Raw genomic sequence first — 22,764 nt, forward strand, 5'->3', positions numbered from 1 at the left:
AGCTGTATGCCTCTTACTTAAGCCGCTGATACACAGAGTAGCCTACTTCTCAAAAATGTGACGTACCTGGGTACATGCTGCTGCTGTCCCTGCTGGTGAAGGCGAATGACCAACCCAGTGGGCTTTCACAGTCATCTAATCTTTAGTTTGCCCAGTTCCGCATGTACACATATCTTTGGTTAAGTGTACAGTGGGTAGAATGCCATTTTGTCGCCCAATAATTAAATTTTTAGGAACTTTCCGGTACAGGAGAGAATTAGCTTTTCTAGTAAAATGGTATAGTGATGACATTTGCTAACAGGGACAGAACACCTCAATTAAATGTCTTAAACCAACTGTATTAATAGTGGACATTGGATGCAGATCTAACACTAGCATAGTACCCAGGGCGTCTGTGATCCCCTTTGCGACTGGGTGACAGGTTTCATTCTTGCTTCCTCTTGCAGAGGATTGTTTAACTGACAATTGTTGGTTCAGGGGATATTGATTATGAAGGTGTTGGGGGGGAAGATTGCAGGTGCTGGGATGTAGATGAGAGAAGGGAGGTAGATTATGCTGGAATGCTTGTTGTTATTTTTTTTAACCGAAGTTTCTGATTTTCCCAACAGTTTTCCAAGAACTCGCTGAAAAATTGCGAAACATGGATGAGGATCCCAGATGGTTAAGGTTCCTACCTCTACTGAGTGTGGCTTTAAAAACGCTACAAATGGATAGACAACTCTTGCCAGGATTTGTGTAAAAATAATTCCATACTTAAGAGGTGGATTTTTGGTCTTATGCCCAGGCATGACAATGGCCTTTTTGTTATCACTGGCAAGAACTGCAGCAATTTTTCTTTTCAAGTGTATGAAAATCATATTGTGACATAGGAGGTGGTCAAAATTTAATAAAAAATGACTGGAAATTAGTGTTACTGAGGTTAATAATAATGTAGCTACAAAATAATACCTAAATTATGTTATTTTAGCACCAATAAATGTAATTTTTTAACAAATTGCAAAACAAAACCAAACAAAACCAAAACCAAAACACGCAAGGGCGGTTTTGCAAAACCAAAACCAAAACACGACGGTAATCCAGATCCAAAACCGAATCCAAAACCAAAACACGAGGGTCAGTGACCATCTCTACTATTTACTGCCCGAAAACTAAAAGATCCATTATTTCTCCACTAGAGGGAGTACTTTGAAAATAAGGATAATGCAAATTTGAAATGCAGGCATTTATTGCCAAGCATACAGAAAGGTGATGAATCATTTGAAATGTATAGTTTGTCAATAAATATCTTTTAATAATTTGATCAGTGTATTTTTATTTCATGCCTTAAAGGGAAAGCACTTTTTTTTGTAAAACTAAACGCAAACATGTAAAACATCAAATCAATCCTTTCTTCAACATTTCCAATCCATTTGCTTACTTAAGTTAATAGCCATTCTGTCCATGTGGAATGTCCAGTAGCACAGGCTTAGTTTAGCTTTGGAATGTATTATAAAACACAATTTAAGCTGTGGGGATTTTAGGATTCCTTACTCTTGACTCATTATCCCACAAACTTTATTCTGTAATTGAAGCGGATGTCCTTGTATTGAAGAGGAAAGCATCAGTCTAACTGGAAATGATCTGCATTAAATGACCGTTGTTTAACTACTTTGTAGGCTGGGACATATTTGAGCCAGATAACTCACAAGTAAATGGTTTATTGTAGGAGAGGCAGATCATGACTTCAAAGGTATAGTATTGTCTGTGTTAACCGTTGGTCCACAAAGTCCAGATTAAGTTATTACTGAAACTTTCTTATCACAGCAATGTTAAAATGTTTGCATGGATTTAGTGACCAAGGTGCCTATCGCGGCATTAACAGATGACCTTAATGGATCAATTTACTATTAAAGTCATGTCTGGACAGCGCATCCGATAGGAGGCTGTCCTGGCGATGATTCTGTAACAATAAAAACTCCAGGTTCTGACTCACAGTCTTTACTGCACATGTGCGACCTCGGGGAGAGCAAGTATGTTACCGGAGAAGGATCCGAAGGTCCTTCTCCAGCACTGTTCTCCCCATAGGATTGAATTGCTAACTCCATCTTCAGATGGCATTAAACATCGGGGTCAAGCTCGCTTAGCTTGATAAATTTAATTAGACCACAGTCTCCATTGAAAATTATGGGGAGCGGTACTATGCCATACTTTGCCTAATGCAGGAGATATCTCTGATATCTCCTGCAATAGGCATTTTTTAAATAGCTACTATACTTAAAAATGCCTAAACCATGCTGAAACAGCTGTTAAGGCTTGATATATAGTCCCCAAACCTTTAATTCCAATAAAATAAAGCATATTTTATTTCTTATTGGAACTGAATATGTCAATCTTGGACCAACCAGAACTTTTTAGTTCATCTTTTTCTGAGCAAGCCTTATCCTCTTTGTATTAATAATATGCAGACTATTAGTTCACACATCAAGAGAACATTACACTTCGAGAAAATACTTTTCTAAGAGGTTTGTGCACTATGTAAGTGTAAAAAAGGAGAGCGCATAGACAGAACATAGAAAAGCAGTGTTTAATGTATGTAAATAAATCCATATACTAATTGGCTGATAACAAATTGATCCCTAGTCTGTGTCTGTCTGTCTCAGTGTGTCTGTCTGTATGTCTGTATATGTTAGGGAATTTAGACTGTAAGCTCCAATGGGGCAGGGACTGATGTGAATAAGTTTTCTGTACAGCACTGCAGAATTAGTGGCTCTATATAAATAGATGGTGATGATGATGATGATGATGATACTGCTCTACTTACACCTGGGTTACTACCTCCACTGTCTTGAAAAAAGCTGTTATTACTATATAGGTGGGGTAGATATTTATTTAAAATTATTTAACTGAATGTGTCTTGAAAAGTATAAAATAGTTTATAATTCATATTTTTAATATGCTGTAATATAAGTAATATGTCATTCTACATGGAATAAATTATTTTTTTCTGTATATCTTTATTGGTGTATGTTGGAGCAGTCATTGTGAATAGACGCAGTAGAAAATCTTCTCAGAATGGCAGCAGCCATATTGTATTGGGAGATAATCAGAGAATACCAAACACATTGCAACTGAAAGCGCTAAAAAAGAATCCTCCCGAAGATGGGAATATACAAATATTTAATATCTTCTGAACCAATTGTACCTCAGACATGGAATTACCCTTTTTACCTTAACCATATACATTTTCAAGATACACATGGACAGACAAGCAGACAAGCAGCAAAAACCAATACACTGAGCTGTATAAATCAGTGAGTAAATTGAACAGGTTAATTTCACCTAGATTATTTTGGCTTTAAATAATTGTTCTGTGATAGTTGATTCATACTAGATAAATAGTTGATGTTTAATTAAAACAATGATAAAATAGCACTTAAATTGTATACATTTTGCACAATTGAATTTCGCGAAAATTACTCATAAATTTTCTTCCTGGAGCTTCAGATAAAACCTATATATTCATTGCGTAATATTCAATTAGAGCAGAATGCTGCAATTTCTGTCAACATGTCATAAAAAGACTTGTTTTTTGCCTCAGATTTTCTGTAGAAGAGATCCCTGTGTGCTGTTTTCAGATAGGAACTGATTCTAATCAGTTATAAGAAGCAATCCAATTACTCAGCGGTTTAGTGCACTAACTGACTCCAGACTAATTGAATTTGCTTCTCTAAAGATCAATTGATCTGATTTGGATTTCTCCCTAAAGGCTGTTTAGGGGAAAGGCTGTGTTAAACATCTGAAAATGAAACATATAGGCCACTAGTAAGAAAGACATATATACTGAAATATATGCAAACAGTTTATTTGTTATTTGTAACTAGCAGATTACACTGTGCTGTGATATTTTATACAATAAATGATGCAAAATTATTTTCTCCTTTTTTAAAGCTTTTTTCTAATTTCAGTAAATTGGACTGAATTAATTAATGTTTAAAGTGTTTTTCAGGCTATCTCAACATTTTCAGAAATATAACACAGCCGATGACCTAACTAAGGGGCCTATTACCTACCTATAATCCTCCATAAACTGCAGTTTTTGGGGAATTAAAGCATAGAAATAGTAACAAGACTATTTATTAATATGTCCAAAATCCGCAGTCCAAACCTCTTCAATTTGCAAATCTAGTCCCCATAGGTGTCTATTGGGACTGCGATTTGGCCCTAATTAGCAAACCCTATAACTAGGCGCTTGATCCATGTAGCTAACACGCCAGCTATTATAACCTAGGGGGAGAGCATCACAGGACAGGGATCTTCGGATCCCTACCCGGTAGGCTTTGTGCTCTTCCCATTGCAAATGCAGCAAATCTATAATATGAGCAAATTAAGTTTGGTCATAAATAGACCCCTAAGAATGTGCGTCCCACCTTATTGTTTTAGGACAATAATGTACTTGTAGCCTATATTTTAAGTGTGTACATAAATTCTCCTTCCAGTACCACTGCATAATCCATGATATCTCGAGATGTAAACTACAATATGACGTCAGAGTATTGACCTTGTAGTGGCAAGAGGTCAGCATGAACAGGAAACTTTGAATGTTGTTTGAATCCATTGATATCGGGGACGATGAAGAGTTGGGTGTATGCACTTGTACACTGCTATGGTTTTTGAGTGCCACGGATAGTCTAGGAGATATTTTGATTTACAAAAATGTTAGGTAAGGACATTTCTGGAAATGTGGAGCTACCTTTAAGATCAATAATTTACTGTAGCTCAGGTTAAACAAATAGGACAATTGGTGATAAAAAATGAGAGCAATACATATGCTCTGTGTGAAATTAGACATGATGTGTGGTATTTGTCTATTTCTTTTTCTCAAATCTAGCAAATCTAACACACTTTTTAATTGCTATGTAATTAAAAATTAAGAAAAGAAACCACCTAAAGTCCTTGATGAATAATTACATAAATTCAAAATCTTCACAAATCACATTGGTAGAGAAACCAAAGGAATGATCATAACCAAATTTCTTAGATGTTTCCCATTGAAAATGTTATCAGAACAAATATAATCTTTCTATTTCATTGCATTTAATCCTTAAAGCACACACTTTAAAGCTGGCCTTGAATGGTGCAATTCAGATTAATTTGGCCAATCAAATTAACCAAACATTGTATTGTGTGTGGACTCGCAATACTTGAACACAATCCAATCAGATTTCAAGTATGGTGAAATAATGCACATTCCCTATTTCCATTTCAGGTCATTGAGTTCATTCCTGCCTTGTGACTAGGTTGTTCTACAGATTAGTGCTCTTTACACATCCAGATATGTGGCCAAATTGCTCAATGATCAAAATGCTTGGAGTTAACTCAGTGATAGGCAACCTGATACACTTCAGTGGGCACATTGGGCTGCACTATAACCTTCTAAAGGGCCACGCATTACCCGCATATAAAAAAAAAAGAGACACCTGTCTGTAATAACATATCAGCAGGCATTTAAATGTTTTACAAGCTATAACATAAAATAACAATAAAACAGGAAGGAGCAGAGGCTGCAGAAGAAGCTTCGGAGGGCCGCGTGTGACCTTTGCCTATCACTGTTCTTTTGCTGCTCTGTTGCTCTATAAACCCTCTGAGATTTCAGATATAAAACCCTTCAGTTGCATCTGTCTTTTTATTTCTTCTACAGGATAGTTAAGTTACCCACTGAATAATGGACTTAATGATTTAATGTGTAAACTTATTCATGCCAACATCAGATGACTTAATTTTCTTTTTTACTAGAGCCAACAAAAATATTGAACCAAGTAACGCTACTCTCAGGAGATCTAGATTTTCTTCAAGTCTAACTGCCATATTTCATCTCAGTCACACTATCTAGATAAAAGTCTAATATCTTGTGTAAGAATGTAGCAATCACATCAGCTTATCAGAGTTACACCCATCTTCCTTAAAAAATGCATAAACTAAAGTAATACGCTATACAGATTTACAACTACGTCTGTATTCTCATTTAAGTTTTATATTTACCTCTTTCTGACAGACAAGATAAATATTTCAATCTTAAGGAGTTTTATAGTAAACATTTTAGGTACATTTAGTAATTTACTTAGTTTGTCAGGAATATAATAAGAATATAATAAACTATTCTGTTACTTTGCAAGGCGAGTGAGTTATATGTGTTGTGTTGAGATTTGAGTTCAGAAGTGTCGGTCAATTTGGGTAGTCATTTTTTGCTAAATCAAGCTGCCATTTGCAAACATAAAATATTATTTATGATTTAATGCGCTAGAAGGTATTTTGGTAAATAATTAATCTGTGAAGGAAAAAAATAAAAGCTTACTTTCACTGAATTTAGTTGTAATTGGCCTTGTTTATATCACACTGAAAATTTGATCCACGGCCGATACTGCCCACCTCAGCCATCCTAAGCTAGAGAACAACGCTGCCCGCACATTTATTACCCTTACTACGGTAATTTCTTCGCGGATTTTTGCTCGCCGCTCATATAGCAGCGAGCAAAAATCATTAAAGAAGTTACCATAGTAATGATAATAACGCACAGCCATTATCGTAGTAACGGTAAAAATGCGCAGCCATTACCGTAGTAACGGTAATAATGCGCAGCTATTACCGTAGTAACAGTAATAATGCACAGCTATTACCGTAGTAACAGTAATAATGCACAGCTATTACCGTAGTAACAGTAATAATGCGCAGGCCGCGTTGTTTCCTTGAGCAATGTCATAAATAGCATGCCTTCATTATACCCCTTTTACACCCCCTCTTTAAATGACCGTTAACATGTTTCAGTTTGTTTCAACCTGATTACTATATGAAGTGACTTGGATGATGATTTAATCTAAGATAAATCTTGCTATTTGGAAATAAATGTGTGTCCCCTGTGCTTAGTCAACAAACCTGATTGTGTTGTGTTCTGATACAATTGAAGAAGTATGTTTATCCAAATGTGCATGCTGTTTCTGTTCTTGGGTGGACAATGGTAGATATCATGACATTTGTCTAATCTCCATTATTTGAACGGTTTAGTTACTGACCTTTTTTAATAAAATAAAAAATGTTGACCTTTAATGCCAAATGGTTAATTTTGTCATTTACAATCCAGAAGATCTCTGGTACAAAATAATTGCCCAATTAATGCTATCAAAAGTCTATATCTTGCAAATTCATGGCATAATAGCGGGTCTGTGTTTTCTAACTGGAAAACAAGGACAGCCATTGACATGTCCCTAAACATGAAGCCGTGTTTGTTTGTGCCTTCTATGCGCGAAATGTATGTTTGTTTATCACTCTATGTCTGTTTCATTCCTTCTGCCTGTTAGCTGGTCATGGACAAGTAAGTTTACCTGAGTGGATAATCAGTCAGAGAGAACAACTGCGGCAGGCTGTTTGGTAATTTGGAAAAGAAGAGAAAGTCTTTTTGTTTATTAGTATGTTACTGTCATAGTACTGTATACATAGCCTTTAAAGAGTTTATCCAGAATACAAAAGGTGGTGAATACCACTTGCGGTTTAAACAAGAACAATGAAGAGTCCTTCCCCCCCACCGCAGCCCCCCGCCCCCGCAAACTGGTATTACTTTATCTTATCATATGAGTAAACAGACAATTCCCATTACCTCTCAAAATCAGTGAGCCTGGATGAGTCTCGGAATCCTTTGGCAAAGGGGTTGCTGTCAATTTTCAGCTTGGTTATCTAGAAAGACAAGGTCACACAATGGCTTCAGGTTTGACATACTGGCATCGTTCCCAAATATCCTACAAATGTTTAGCCCTAAAAATGTCACAACCATCATCTATGTCACCCTTTGTTTTATCTCCTTGCAATAATACATTTTAATTTTCACACCAGCCCGCAACATTTTTAGTGATAATGTGTATTTTCCAGGTTCTAATAGAAATGGTTGGAAAACTATAATTATAATCAGTTTGGTTATAAGTGACTGCATTTTATTATAAAAACATAATCTGTTTCCAAAGACTTTAAATGTATGTAAATTCTATTTGAATTCAAATGAAATGGACATAACTGATGCCCCATCTACAAAAACAAGCATAACTGTGAGGAAGTGACATAAACTGTTATTCAAACCTTACAAATAAAACAGAAACAATTTTTCACTTTTATTCGTGATGTAAAAAAAAGCTTAAAAATATTTTTAAAAAGCAATGTAGTAATTTTGCGTCACATTTTTTGACATGGCAGGTTGAAACCATGTATGCTATATCATACAGCATATTCTATGAACACTGGTAATTTTAGGTAATTTTGTCATATAATTGGCAAATGTGTCTACATTTGCCAATGATGTTTTTCACACATTCATAAAACAGAACAAATTGAAAATGTTCCAGGTATTATAATAGATATTTTTTGACCATTTCGCACCAATTTTGTTCCACCACTTTGGAGAATAACACAGATCATGTAGATTTGTGATAAGGTAAAATTTGGCAATAGAGATGAGTATAATCGCAGTGATACTATGCGCGTATTGGGGTACGTGTTAGAACAGGCCGTTTTGCAGAGGGTCTGGTGATACAATCTCAATATCCGCTTTTGTTTCACTATTCTGCATCAAATTTGGAAATTCACTTTTTGATGAATAAATAGAGATTGGACCACGATGCCAGGGAAATGTGCAAAATTTTATGGTTAGACATGTGGGCAGCACAGTGGCCTAGTGGTTAACACTATTGCCTCACAGCACTGGGGTCATGAGTGGGTTTCCTCCGGGTGCTCCGGTTTCCTCCCACACTCCAAAAACATACTGGTAGGTTAATTGGCTGCTATCTAAATTGACCCTAGTCTCTCTGTCTGTCTGTGTGTGAGTGTGTGTCTATATTAGGGAATTTAGACTGTAAACTCCAATGGGGCAGGGACTGTTGTGAATGAGTTCTCTGTACAGCGCTGTAGAATTAGTGGCGCTATATAAATAAATGATGATGATGATGAAGATGAACAAAGTGAATATTTAACAGAGCATTTTTTAAAGTTTTGGTCATCTCTACTTGATCATTTCCTTCAGTATGTCCATGCCAGCAGACAACAATAAATATAAATATCTATCAAAAGCCATCTTTAAGCATGTCATTTGACCTGCACTTCAACTCTGTCACAGTGGTTTGACTGCTCAGATTGAGACCTGACCTTTAAATCCTAAATTATGAGATAGTTTGTTGAAAGTGTAATGTATTTATCTTTTATATAATAAAGAATAAGGAAATTGAATCAAATCCTTGGCAACAACAGTGAAAAGGGCAGAAAATGTACTTATTCAAATGATTTATGAATAATGGTGTATTTTATCTAGGAGAATTTGTGTGCCTATCTCCCAACACTCATAAATTACATGCTTGACCATTTATAATATGCTTTGACATGACTTCATTACAGAAAGAGGAGCAATAAGACAAATCTAATTTATTGGGCCGCTCCTTATAATTTGCAACTCTTTAGCTGTATCTCTAAAATCTCTTTGATCTGCAAACAAATCGCCATAGCTTTGTCTCTCTTTGTGTGTGCTGGAGTGTGTCTAACTATTGGCCCTTTTGGTGGGGGAGAATCAGCTCACCAGTTGGTTTTGATAGGCTGTAACAGCGGTGAAAACGGTTTCCTGAAAGATAAATGTCCTGAATTCTTCAGATTTGAGATTCAGTAGAGACGCCGTGTGGTCCTTCTTCTTGATAATGTGCACCCTTGGCTGGTACTTGTGCATGGAATTTAGGATGATCTAAATTGAAACAACACAGGATATTTTATATTGCATAAACACTGGCAATAAAGCGATTAATTTATGATTTTTTTCCCCTGTAAGTTTGTGTTTTTGATATTATTGATAAACTCTAATAGTCACTGCCCATTAGATCAAAATAATTGGTGGTCATAATAAATCCGTTCAAAATTGGAATTGTTCATTATGTATATTTCTAAATATTTTTTAGAAATTGTTGTAGTCAAGGGGTATCCCCCTCCCCAGGCCCAGGAAAAATGGCTGTTCCTCTTGCCGAAAACCCAGGGAAGAGGGAAGGAAAGGGAGTGTGAGTGGCCACAATCAAGAGATTGGTCCTTCCGCTAACGCCTCCCCACCAACATCCCGGTTTGTGATCACCATAATAGTAAAGAGGCGGGGCTTAGGATGCAAATAGCACGTCATTTTGCCCCCCCCCCTTGCTGTAATTGGCCAGAAACAATGATTGATGGTTTGAAGGTAGGGCCAAATGCAGTGACACCGTTGGGCCACACCCCCAACACATCCACCTCCCCCCTGATCTCCCGAAGGAGTTCTTGCCAATGTAGACAAGTATGGATTTAATTAGCACAGTAAGTATCAAAAAGTTATAAATAAAAATATTAAGTATGTATGTTTATACGGCATGTCAATAAACATACTTCGCATCTGTTCTTGACAGGTTCATTTTCTTTGAAGTAATTGAGAATGCCTGTGCACTTGTCCTAACTTTCATATCCACACCCATAAATTGATGCAATATTTTGGTATTTATGAATGTATTGAATTTATGTTCAGAAGCACCTATCTGACCACTTTGTCACTTTTCCCTCTTATGGGAAATGCCTCTGTGCAGAGGCTTTGCAGTCCGAGATGCCAATGAGCAGGCCCGCAAAAGATTAAACTCCACTTCACAGTCCTACCACTTTTAAACAATACCCTCAATTAAATGAAAAATGTACATTTTTTTTCCTAAAATACCAGTCGGTTTATAAATCATAAAATACAGTCTGTCTTCACATCATGTGTCATATTTTTACATTTTAATGTTTAAATGACATTGTTACTTCTGTGCTTATCAGTGGGCTATGCCATATAAATTCCGAAGGAGAAAGAAAGAGATATACTTAGGGGCACTTTAGAATGTAAATTGAATGTATTAAAAGATTTAGGGGTATATTTATTAAACTGTGGGTTTGGAAAAGTGAAGATGTTGCCTATAGCAACCAATCAGATTGTAGCTGTCATTTTATAGAATGCACTAAATAAATGAAAGCTAGAATCTGATTGGTTGCTATAGACAGCATCTCCACTTTTTCAAACCCGCAGTTTAGTAAGTATACCCCCTAGTCTTTATTGAGTAAATTTAAAATAGCAAGTTATCCTGAAAGAAAAAGCCAGCGAAATATTAAAACAAAGGGGAAGTGAAGTGGATGTGAATTTCAAATTGCAGATCAACTGCAATAACCATGTTGTCACAGATAATAAATCTATGTATATAAACACCTTTAATGATGTCTATTGGGTTATTCTTGTGTTTATTTTGCCACTATAATGTTATATTATTCTTGCGTTCATTATACCACTATAATGTAATTAATATCTCCTTTATTATATAACCATCATGGAAGGGATATAATTTATGTTTGTTGCAACCTTTATTTATTGATAATTTATACCAACCATATCATATAGCAGCATATGATATGATTGGCATGAATTATTAATATCATAATTATCAATTAGCAGCATATGATATGATTGCCCCCTTAATGTACAATCTCCACCCTAAAAACTGTTTTAAACATCTCATTAAAAATCTCCTTTTTGAATTTGGTTGGAATTTTCCTGATCCGCCCATCAAAATGAGAAAACTTTTGTACCTCACTTAGTCGGGCACAAAAGCAGAATAATAAGCACGGCATGTCATAAAGGGGGAAGAAATGGAATTTGTGCCCTTCATCCATGAATGAATAAAGAAATCAGATCAGACATTCTGGTATTTACAAGCAAAGATATATTTGTATTTGCAAATGTTTACGCTCTGAATGCTAAAGATGTATGTGATGACTGTTTGACAATTAACAATGACATGACACTATCTCAGTTGCTTGAAAAGCTGTCCATGCTTCTTCCTCTAATCATATCACACATGTGAATACCACTATCCTCTCCAATTTTTTTATCTGTCCCAGCACTTGTGGCCGGGCGAGTAATGCAATCTTCTGGGATGGTGCTGCTGTTATTTTTGTGTCTGCACTGTGTGTGACCTTCCAGTCTTCATGTTTAGAAACGCACACACTTACATGTCCATGCTGATCCAGTTCATTGTTTGTGAGCTTGACTTTCTCAAAAGAAACCATTTGTTTCAACAGCTGCTCTCCGGTGAACGGAGAATCTGGATGCACATATAACCTAGAACATTCAAAAGAAACATATGTGTTATTAAAAATATATAAGACCAGACTCAGTCTGGGAACTTGATTATAATTATGGACAATACAATGTATAACAAGATATTTCCTGTTCCCACTAGAATGCAAACTCTAGAAATAATGTGATACTGAGACATTTCTTAGTTTCAAAACGGTATATATTTGTAGAGCTTTTCCTATTAGGTAAAGCAAGAGTACTCCCAAGATCATTAAGGAGTTCAAAGCTTTAGTAAAATATAGCAGAAGTGAAAGCTCATATTGGGAATGATTTAGAGTTGAACAGAAGTTCATTTATGCTGTGTAATTATTTGCTTTATATAAAACTAGTTGCACAGTATATGGACCCAACTTGTGTCGATATTTTGAGCTTCACTTATCTGACACTTGTTGCCAATTGCACTTGGAGAGGTGGATAAGAGGAATTCACGTACAAGTGCAGAACATGTAGATGCAAGTTTAGCACGCCCCTTTGAGATGCATCTTATATTGTGTTACACGTATGTCTGAAATATGTCCCTTACCAAACATGAATTCTTAGCTACACAAGATGAATGCAGTTTTCCAGTTGATTATGATGATTACAATGTTTGCTCCGCTTGCATCTATTTACTAGATTTAAGGTTGCACGTGTATTAAGATGTGTGACTCAAAATGCAGATGAGGAAACATAAGCAGATGCAAATGGGCTTCTTTTAGAGTCAACTCTAAATTACCCCCAAGATTAGGTTGTGCAGTGTCCAGCTACATGGCAAGATATCACTTGGCAGATGGTGGCGCCACAGAACATTGTAGAATGGCACAACATATAGGGCCTTACAGAGCAGTATTTTGTGACACCAATCACACATTAGCAAATGTTCATTTTTCACCTAGTTTTATGAACATTTTTCAAGTTTTCCTGAATAAACATATGAAAGCTCATCCTCAATGAACCATGAATGCTTTTAAATTAGCATCACCATTAAACAAGCTGCTGTTTTTGTTAATGTAGATCTTTCCAATTTTATTGCACAATTTTGCTATTTTGATAACATTATTCCAATCCTTATGAGCTTTATCTCGTAATATATCTCTTGTAGTACCTGGATTGCTTTCAATTACAAATTTACTGCATTCATTAATGGCCATAATAATGTCCTAATTTCTGCTTTTATAGCCACTCTGAGAACATTGCACTGGCAGACACTTAAAACGTAACTGAAGCATAGAATAAGTAGTAGGAATGCCTAGCAGTTTTAAAATACAGTGCAGTCATGTTTTATATAGATCCTTCTTATATAATAATGTTGCTGCAGTGAGAACTATGAACATTCCACAAATGATCTAACATGTGTTGGCCTGGTATTTAACTGGTATGCGAAGTGTTTCAGCTAGTGAGAAGGTTTTCAGGTCATAGCATCATTAGCTAGTGTACATTGCAAGTAACACTCTGGCAATGATGTTGAGATGGTTGCAAGTGTCATCAGGCTTTGAAGGGTTTAATTGGTGTATGGTATGTGTTAACATGATTCACTGGCACAGTCCAAGAATTTTGTGCTATGTTGCTTCCACGTGCCAAAGCAAAGCCTGTGGGGTACACCATTTCCAAAATCTACATAGGGCACTGGTAAAGCTAAAGCCAGCTGTCTGGGAAAACAAAGTGACTCCTTGTATGTGTAATTATTACTTCTTATGCTAAACTTCCTGACTGTATTATTATATTTTCTAGAGCCTTTTATCTCCCTGTGTCAGTACTGCCCCCCCCTCCCAATAGTCCTTACATTATTAATAGTCTTACAACTTACCGAGCAGGTAGAGGAGGGTCTGCTTTTCCAGCCACCAGCCAAGAAGACCTATGGTAGGCATATCTGTATCTCTTATTGTCCACTGGCACAATGTCCATTAGTACAATGTACTTGGCATCAGGATCAACCCCAGAAAACGAAACCCTGATTGTAGGAAACATTCTCCTGGAAAGAACAACAGTAGTTTTACCAGAAAGCTGATCCGAAATGATAAAATAATAATAAAACTGCATACATAATATAAATGTTTATATATTATATCATTTTAAGCAAAGAACATTTCCAGGGTTACAATTTTGAAACATTATGTTGTCTAATTAACATACCAATTAATTGATTGTTTTACTGTTTATATTATATCAGCGAATTCATTTTTCTGGACATTCACAACTCGCTTCCAATGACCAGGACTGACAATGACGAGTGCAGGCTGTCCACCAAACAGCACAGGTAATGTATAGTTCAGGATAGGAGCACAAACTATTATTATGTACATACACTACTATTATAAGGTAATTATCATAAATTATGTTACATGTATGTCTCTTATGATAAGAAGTAAGAAAACAGAGTACTCATCTGAGTTGAAGTTTGCTGAGGTCATAAATTCCACCTTATACCTAATTTAAGTTATTATCATTATTGTTTATTGGTAAAGTGCCATAGAACTCAGTAGTTCCAGACAGTCAGAATTACACGGTGGCTTAGTGGTTAGCACTTCTGCCTCACTTCAGTCATGAGTTCGATTCCTGGCCATGGCCTTATCTGTGTGGAGTTTCTATGTCCCTGTGTTTACGTGGGTTTCCTCTGGGAGCTCCGGTTTCCTCCCACACTTCAAAAACATACTAGTAGGTTAATGGGCTGTTTTTAATTTGAACTTCGTCTTTCTTGGTCTGTGTGTATGGTTTTGTTAGGGAATTTAGACTGTAGCTGAGTTCTCTGTACAGCGCTATGGACTTAGTGGCCTTATATAGATGATGATGATGATACCATGTTCAAATCGTACAGACAAACAGAACAAATGCATGCAAGGTTGACAAAGAAGGTGCAGACATAAAACAGAGGGTAGAAAGAGTCCTGCTCTTGAGAGCTTACAATCTAGAGGGAGTGGGCAATGCTGAGTCAATAGGAGCTAGTGGGACTCAAAGTGGAAATGAGAAAATAACTGGTAGAACATACAGAGGAGGTAGTATCTGGTGGATAGGCAGATCCGACATAACACGGCAAGCGTGACAGCAGGGTGTCTCGGTTACCGGGGTTCCCCAGCTAGCGCTCCAGCACAGTAAATAATTTTTTGGGCACGAAAGCCTTCCCCACTTCTGAGTCCCCACTGTGAACAGAATCTGAATAGGCACACTGAGGTCTCATGGCAGGGGAGTGACACATGTGCAGTGAAACTTAACTACACATACACAAAGTTCCATCAGGGGGTTACTGGAATTGCCAGCGCAGAACCTGGAGGTAGGGTAGGCTCTAGTGAAGAGGTGCGTTTTAGTGAGTTACAGAAACCTATTCTAACTTGTCCTGTTAATTTGGGTTCATCAAAAATTTAGTTAAAGAGAAAATAATTTTTGTGAGCTAAAGATCTTTGGTGGAAATAATTGTCCTGAGAAAAGTGACACAAATTGTTGCCCTAGTTATATCAAGATGCTGAGACAACATAGAATTGTCTGTTTTGGTACAAGAAAAAGGCCGGATTAAGGTAAGGGAGGCCCCCGGGCTAAGGGTACTGTGAGGCCCCCCAGCCATGAGCTCCCCCCCTCCCCCCTCCGTGAACTTACCTCCTTCCGTTGTTTTACTCCCTGTAGCACTTACGCGGCACGCAGTAATCTCCTTACTGAGGAGATCTCCTCAGTAAGGAGATTACTGTGCGCCGCGTAAGACCTACAGTGACAGCAGGCAGCTAACAGCATAACATTTGCTGTTAGCTGCCTGTCATTCTCCTTCAACAGATGACAGTCGGAGCCGGGGGCATCATGCCGGCAGGCCCCCCAGCTGCCCGAGGCCCCTGGGCTGTAGCCCCTTTAGCCCTATTGTTAATCCGGCTCTGTACAAGAAACAAACCTTTGTTTAGGGCCAATGATGTTTTAATATTTAGGGCTAGATTTACTAAGCTGCGGGTTTGAAAAAGTGCCTATAGCAACCAATCAGATTATAGCTGTCATTTTGTAGAAAGTATTAAATAAATGAAAGCTCGAATCTGATTGGTTGCTATAGGCAACATCCCCACTTTTTCAAACCCGCATTTTAGCAAATCTAGCCCTTAGTCTTATGTTGACGATCTATATAATATCTAGGTGGGTAATTGGTCCTACATGTGAGTAGACTACACTGTGCTGCAAACAGGTTTTCACAACAGTTCATATTCTTATCAGGAAATGTCATTTAACAGTATTCCCGTAATGCTCAATGAGAATTGATTTTAAAACATGTTGTCTCCCTACTGGTTTTGAAATCTTCAGAATTGTTTTTCCCACTTACAACTCACAGGGGCAGTATTCTACTCTTCAGTCAGGCCAGAGCTTGGATATTAACAGCCTGTTAGCTGATTCTGCTGACATCATCAGTTCAACACAACATCAAAGAGATAGTGATGTCAATTATTTCGCTGAACGCAGTACACTTAGCAAGCGATGTCACCATAAAATAAATGAAAGGAACTTTTTTGATGTATGTAACATATCTGGCTCATCAAAGGCAATAAGACATCTAACTGTATTATTCTATTATTGGGATGTATCAATGTGTCTAAAGCATCGCAGTGTTTTGTTGCTAGCTTTGGAGACATAAAAACGTGTCTTTTCTGAGATAAAACAATGCCATCAAATTTTACGTTTTCCAATGATTTCCTACTTGGCCACAAACAGTTCTTATTCTGGCTTCACTGGTTTTGGGTTATACATGTCACATGACACATTTTGTTAGTTCTTTAAATTTTGCAACAAATCTGGCAAGTCTTTCTTTAATCAGAAGATCACAATAGCTGAAGCTCTACAACACTGTTTTCCAACCTTTGACAGCAAACATAATATAGAGATTTTTATAATAGAGCAAAGCAAAATAAACTCTCTGAAATTCATCTTTAGAAAATGTTGACAAACTGCAAATAACTTGGGTCACCAGAATGTTCCCTCTATATTTATATCTACTTGCCCTCTATGGGTGGTTGCAGATGGACAACCGTTCCTGGGTCAACATTCAACTGGGAAATAACAAAATTTTTAGCTCAGCACATGGAGACAACAGTAGTGAGTTATATGAAAATTTGCTCTGTAAGGAACTGAAAGGAATGAAAAGGGCAATTCTAGTTCATCTAAGAGGATGTTTGTGTACACAAAGCTAAAATCTGCAAATAATAATAATAACCACCGAGTAAGTGCTGGTATACAATTCCTTTCTGTGATTGTAGCCCAAACGTTCCACACATATGTGACAGCATCTAAGAATTAATAATTGACTACATTTTAAAACAGTCTGGCATGCTTTGCTTTGACGCAGGAGAACTTGTATGCTTTGTATGACTCCATGCAAGTATATGACATTACATATACCTGCCATGATATGACCACTAGCCATGATCATAATACAATACTATACCATTGTAAATGCATTTATAATTTGTAAGTGTAACATACAGAAGAAGAGGCGTAATTTTTGGCCATTATTGAATAAGAAAAAAAAACATTTTCAGGAGCAAATCTTCAATATCATTCAATGTTGAACAAGTCTGTTAGTTATTTATATGCTTGAAAATTTAGCAAAAAGCCATGGACATTCAAAGAAATTGTGGACAACAGCGAGCAAAAGAGTGGTGAGGATTTAGCTGCAACCATCCACAGAAAATGTCCTAAGTTTACGACCTGATTATAGAGATGCCATGACATGTTAATGTCATTTGCCTCTTTATGTTCCATTGTCACATTAAGGGAAGAATTTGTTTTTATTTTTTAAAGCTCCCTTCATCTGGGGAGATGAACTGCTGTAAAAGTGCTTGAAGATTTCAGCTCAGTTGGAGGTAAGGATTAGTCAGCAAGTTTTCTAGAAATGATTGGGCAACGTTTCTTGGAAAATTTATTGTTTGCAGTTTTCTCTCTAGGAGTAGTACATGGTCCCTCAACCTTGTTTCAGCAGAACAAATTATGTGCAATGTATACAATGTCATTTTTATTGCTATATTTTCCTCATTCATGCTCTGGGCCTCAAAGATAATACACACATGTTCTGGAGCAGCCATTAAACGCATTCCATTGTTTTTCAATACATATTGCAATATGTGATAATGTGTGTCATGAAGTCAAATCAACAAATGCAAATGCTTTTGGAAACAATCACCACATTGGGCCTGATGTAGAGTAGGCTTCAATTTACACTGAAATCATAAGTGTAAAGTGCATCCCGTAATTTACACAGAGCTTGAGATCCGTGCGACTTAGAAAACTAGGAACAACTCTTTATCTGCCTTATGGGCCAGTGTGCATGATACACGTCAGTGTATCAGTCATAGCAGCCCTGTAAAGCAGATAAATGAATAAATACATGACTGTAAAAAAAAAAAATAATAATATTGCTTCTCTACCCCAAACAGCACTAGGTTTGTTAGGTTGTGTGGGAGATGGTGCAAACCTTTTTGTGAAAAAATATTATTATTATTTTACTTCTTTTTTAATACAGTAAGGTATGTTGCACCAGGAGAAAGCACCTGCAAAACAGACATTTCCTAGACACCTATCTGCTGCTGCTTTCAACTCAGCGTAGCATGTACAAAGCATCACTACCTTTCCCATTCCACCTCTCTAAGAGCAGAGAGGTGCAAGGGGGAGATCTGTCTCGGTCAGAGTGCAAACTGCGATGGATCCCTGGCCAAAACTGCTTTTAGCGCTGATCAGTTGGACTTGCATCCCACTCTGCATCAGGCCCATAGCGACCAATCACAAACTATACATAATAATACAATGCATACATTGCTATCTTTTTGAATTTTAGGAGTGTGAAAGTTTGTCAAGCTCACCTGCCAGACTTGGTAATGATCATTTCGGTCCCTAGATCGTGGAATTTATCCCAGAGCTCCTTGGTCTCCAGGCTGCAAGAAATCTTGGCCATCTCTTCGCTGGGGATGATGGGAGTGGTGGGGATTAGAGGCTCTGTACACAGAGAGGAAGGACTGCTGCTAAACTCCCCATGAGAGTCCACACTGGATATGTCACTCAGAGGCTGCCCGCATGATGACTTCTCGACAAATTGTTCTAACACAAAGGAAGAGAAAATATATAAATGACTGAATTAACCAAGACACCAAGGAGCAGTTCTGGAAAATCTCTCACATTTAAAAGCTATTGACTGTGCTAGGCTGGTGATGAGAAAGATAAAAACTACTCTGCATTAGTGTCCAACTAAGTCATGTCATTGTGGGACATGTATAAAAGTAGATTAAAGGGTATTCGTTGTGCCAATCATATATTCAAGAAGGACAGTTTAATGTTTACTGGTAATGCACCATTTATTAATTTTCTTAAATTGTATATATGTACCCAGCACTTCAGTAAATGACCTAATATGCTAGGAACTGAAGGAGAAACAGGTAAAACCTTAAATGTCTCCAAGGTCATCTTTTTTACATTATGTATAGGAACACAATTACTGTACGGATTATACATTATTATTATTATTTAATAATTATACAGCACTCGAGCAAAGATTAATTTCTGGGAGAACCCACAACTAAAACACAGGAGATGATTTTACTAAAGGCAGAAATTTTACCCCAGCTTGGCAGAAACGTGTTCACTTCCAATACCCAAAAGTTTTGGAGAAACAACCTATTATGAATGAGTAATGAAAGTAAACACAAATCCGCCAAGCTGGGACAGAGCTATACCTTTCTATATACCAATGTAAATTACACTATCACCAGATATTCTTAAGGTATCTATGATGCAATGCTTTATTAATGGTCAGTGCAATATGGTTAAATGTATAAACAACAATAAAAACATAGAAGAGAAACGACAAGATAGTATCTGACTAGCAAGAATACATTAATGTGGATGCGTCCCAAAGCTTGGTACAGTTACAATATAATATAAAAAGCACACAAACACAGTAATAAACCCCAAACTAGCAGGTACAGGAAAACGGATAGTAAAAGTTGTATGCATGTAAAATAACATGCATATAATGTGGAAATATAATAATGTTACCATTCGCCCTATTCCACAGTGTCTCATGAATTTTTTAACCGCAAAGAATGTAAGTAAAAAGAGTATATCAAGGTAGGCATGGGTTTTTCTGAACCTTTTTAAATAAATATATCAATGTATATAAACTATTTTTCAGAAACAAAGCAAATCTGCAACATATAATATATAAGTAAAATACATTTATGTCACATATTTAAGGATATAAGTGGTTAAAATGTAAACATTCATGTATGTTAATGTTTTCCATGTGTTTACAAGGACATTCGAATAACTACAAAAAAAAACAAATATGCATTTTTCAATATAGTATACAGAAGATAACAAACAGCTTTGAGATGAAAGTTTGGATAGTTAATTTTACCAGATTCTGCATTTGTAATGAAACCGTGCTTGTGGGCAGGACGTTTGTAACGGGTCCTTGCAAATTCCACTCAAATGTAATATTAATATAATATTAAACAATAGCAAAGCCATTTGCCATTGTCTACCTAGAATTCCACTACACGCATTAACTGGTCTACTACGCCGAGACAAATTGTTTTACGTGTTTGTAGGTAACTGCTGTAACCTGTGAAGGATTTTCAACTCAACACAAATGTCTAATATGTTTATCTATAATATTACATGACCATCTTACTGTACCTCTGTGGTTGTGTAAAGTTTTAACAAAACATATACAATATAATCGCGTATTTAACCCAATAGGAAACGCTGATAGTTTGTTTGCATTTTCCACAAAGTGATCCTATAATGTGAGCGTTCGCCTTTTTTAAACTCCATTTTTATCCTCGTCAAACAGACAGTAGGACTAGGCATCAAATGTATTTAGTCCAAAGCCAGGCTAGAAGAGTAAATATTGTATGGTAGGTTTTAGCACGTTTGATTGACTTGCAAACAAGCGAAATACAGCAGAGCATAGTATTGCTTTCAAATTGACAATGTTGTTATTATATTTATATGTTATTTTATTGATGTATTTTAGAATCTAGGGATCCACCATCTAGGTACATATGTGCAAGATAGTATTTTGGATGATTATCTATAATAAATGCAGTAAAGATAAAGTACTGATAATAAATTAAAGAGAAATATAAATCAATCATAAAAAGTACTTACATTTATTCGACTTATTTGAATATTCACTAATTTTATTCAAATAAATATAGAGTATAGTGTTGTGCTTATTTTGTATTTAATGATATTAAATAAAAATAAATACATCTAAGACTCGTTGTCTACCTGAGATTGTACGTAATACATACATTTGTAGATGTAGCTATTTCAATATATGTTATTTGTATGGCTGTGGTTAGATTCTGCTCGAATTAATTACATTTAGGATACGATGAGCTATATATATATATATATATATATATATATATATATATATATATATATTCTTGCTGACAACACATATGAAGTTGTAAACCATTTAATTGTTTCCGTTCCTATTCTAAAAAATGAACGGTCTCTTTGACTTTTTAGCGCTGTACAAGTCTTCAGTCAATTCGTTTGAGACTGTTTAGACTTGTGAACTCCCGGTTCAGTCCCGATGTGTACTCCTGGGTGTTTGTAAAAATAATAACCTAATACATATACAATGATATAGAAAAGGCGATTGAGCGAGACCCGAGACAAAGAAAGTTACTAATACACTTGATAGTTCATATACTGTTTAACAACATATGCGGCGTTCCATTGACAGTTTATAATAAATAATAGTATGTGAAGTGTAGTAGCAGAAAAAAATAAAAAATATAACGACAAAGGTCTTACATCAAGAATATGATTATCTATTTTACACAGTAACTTTCAATGTCCAGAGATTTCACATCACTTATTTAAATATATTCTGTATATGTTATATATATATATATATATATATATATATATATATATATATATATATATATATATATATATTATACACACGTACTTATACACATTTTTGGCCACAATTTACAGCCCTTGCAATAGCCAATGAGGTGTACGAGTACATTTCTTTCTACTCACCTAATGGCTTTATTGTATTCTCAGAGGTCTCCTTGTCCTTGGCTGTCCCGCTGGACATCAGAGCTGCAATAGAGAAGGCGTTAGCCCTGGAGGACAGCTGCGGTTTGGGAGAAGCTGTGTATTCCATGCTGGGCTGATTTCCCCGGGCGCAGCAACAAGTAGACTGGGAGAAGCAGACGGGCAAGTCCGACGATTATCTGCAGCCTACAGTGAAGTTTTAGGACGTACAGATGTCAATGATACTTTCATGAACACATATTGTTGTTTAGTCAAGTTCTATATTTCCCTCCAGGGGTTGCTGCTTTCCTTGGGATGTTTGGTACTGAGTGCTAGAGAGTCTTGGCATGAGGTCAGAAGAAACCGGGGTGGATCCTGTGGACTGGCTGCAGCAGACTGGCTGCCTCAGTAGGGAGTTGATGTTGCACACTGTGTTGAATCTCAGACTCCCCTTCCTTAATTTGATGGCCACACAGATCATATCTCCCCCCCTGGCCAATCGGAGCACTTCAGCGTCACTTCTGCCTGATACAACTGATAAATGTCTGGGAGGTGGTGGATGCAAGGACTACACAACGGGTGAAGGACATTACAGACTA

General features: G+C 36.6%; 1 protein-coding gene across 1 annotated transcript in view; it reads right to left on the reverse strand.

Annotated features, from left to right (window-relative positions):
- The window catches only part of TBX20 (T-box transcription factor 20), a 29,902-nt gene extending 7,607 nt beyond the window's left edge, over positions 1-22,295 (reverse strand). The window contains exons 1-6 of the mRNA XM_075211282.1: positions 22,169-22,295; positions 18,967-19,201; positions 13,959-14,123; positions 12,046-12,154; positions 9,584-9,742; positions 7,628-7,704 (exon numbers count right to left, since the gene is read on the reverse strand). Coding sequence (XP_075067383.1) covers positions 7,628-7,704; positions 9,584-9,742; positions 12,046-12,154; positions 13,959-14,123; positions 18,967-19,201; positions 22,169-22,295 — 872 coding nt within the window. The remainder of the gene's footprint in view (positions 1-7,627; positions 7,705-9,583; positions 9,743-12,045; positions 12,155-13,958; positions 14,124-18,966; positions 19,202-22,168) is intronic.
- Between the last annotated feature and the right edge of the window lie 469 nt (positions 22,296-22,764).

Source organism: Mixophyes fleayi, chromosome 5 (assembly GCF_038048845.1).
Source record: "Mixophyes fleayi isolate aMixFle1 chromosome 5, aMixFle1.hap1, whole genome shotgun sequence".
Classification (NCBI taxonomy): Eukaryota; Metazoa; Chordata; class Amphibia; order Anura; family Limnodynastidae; genus Mixophyes; species Mixophyes fleayi.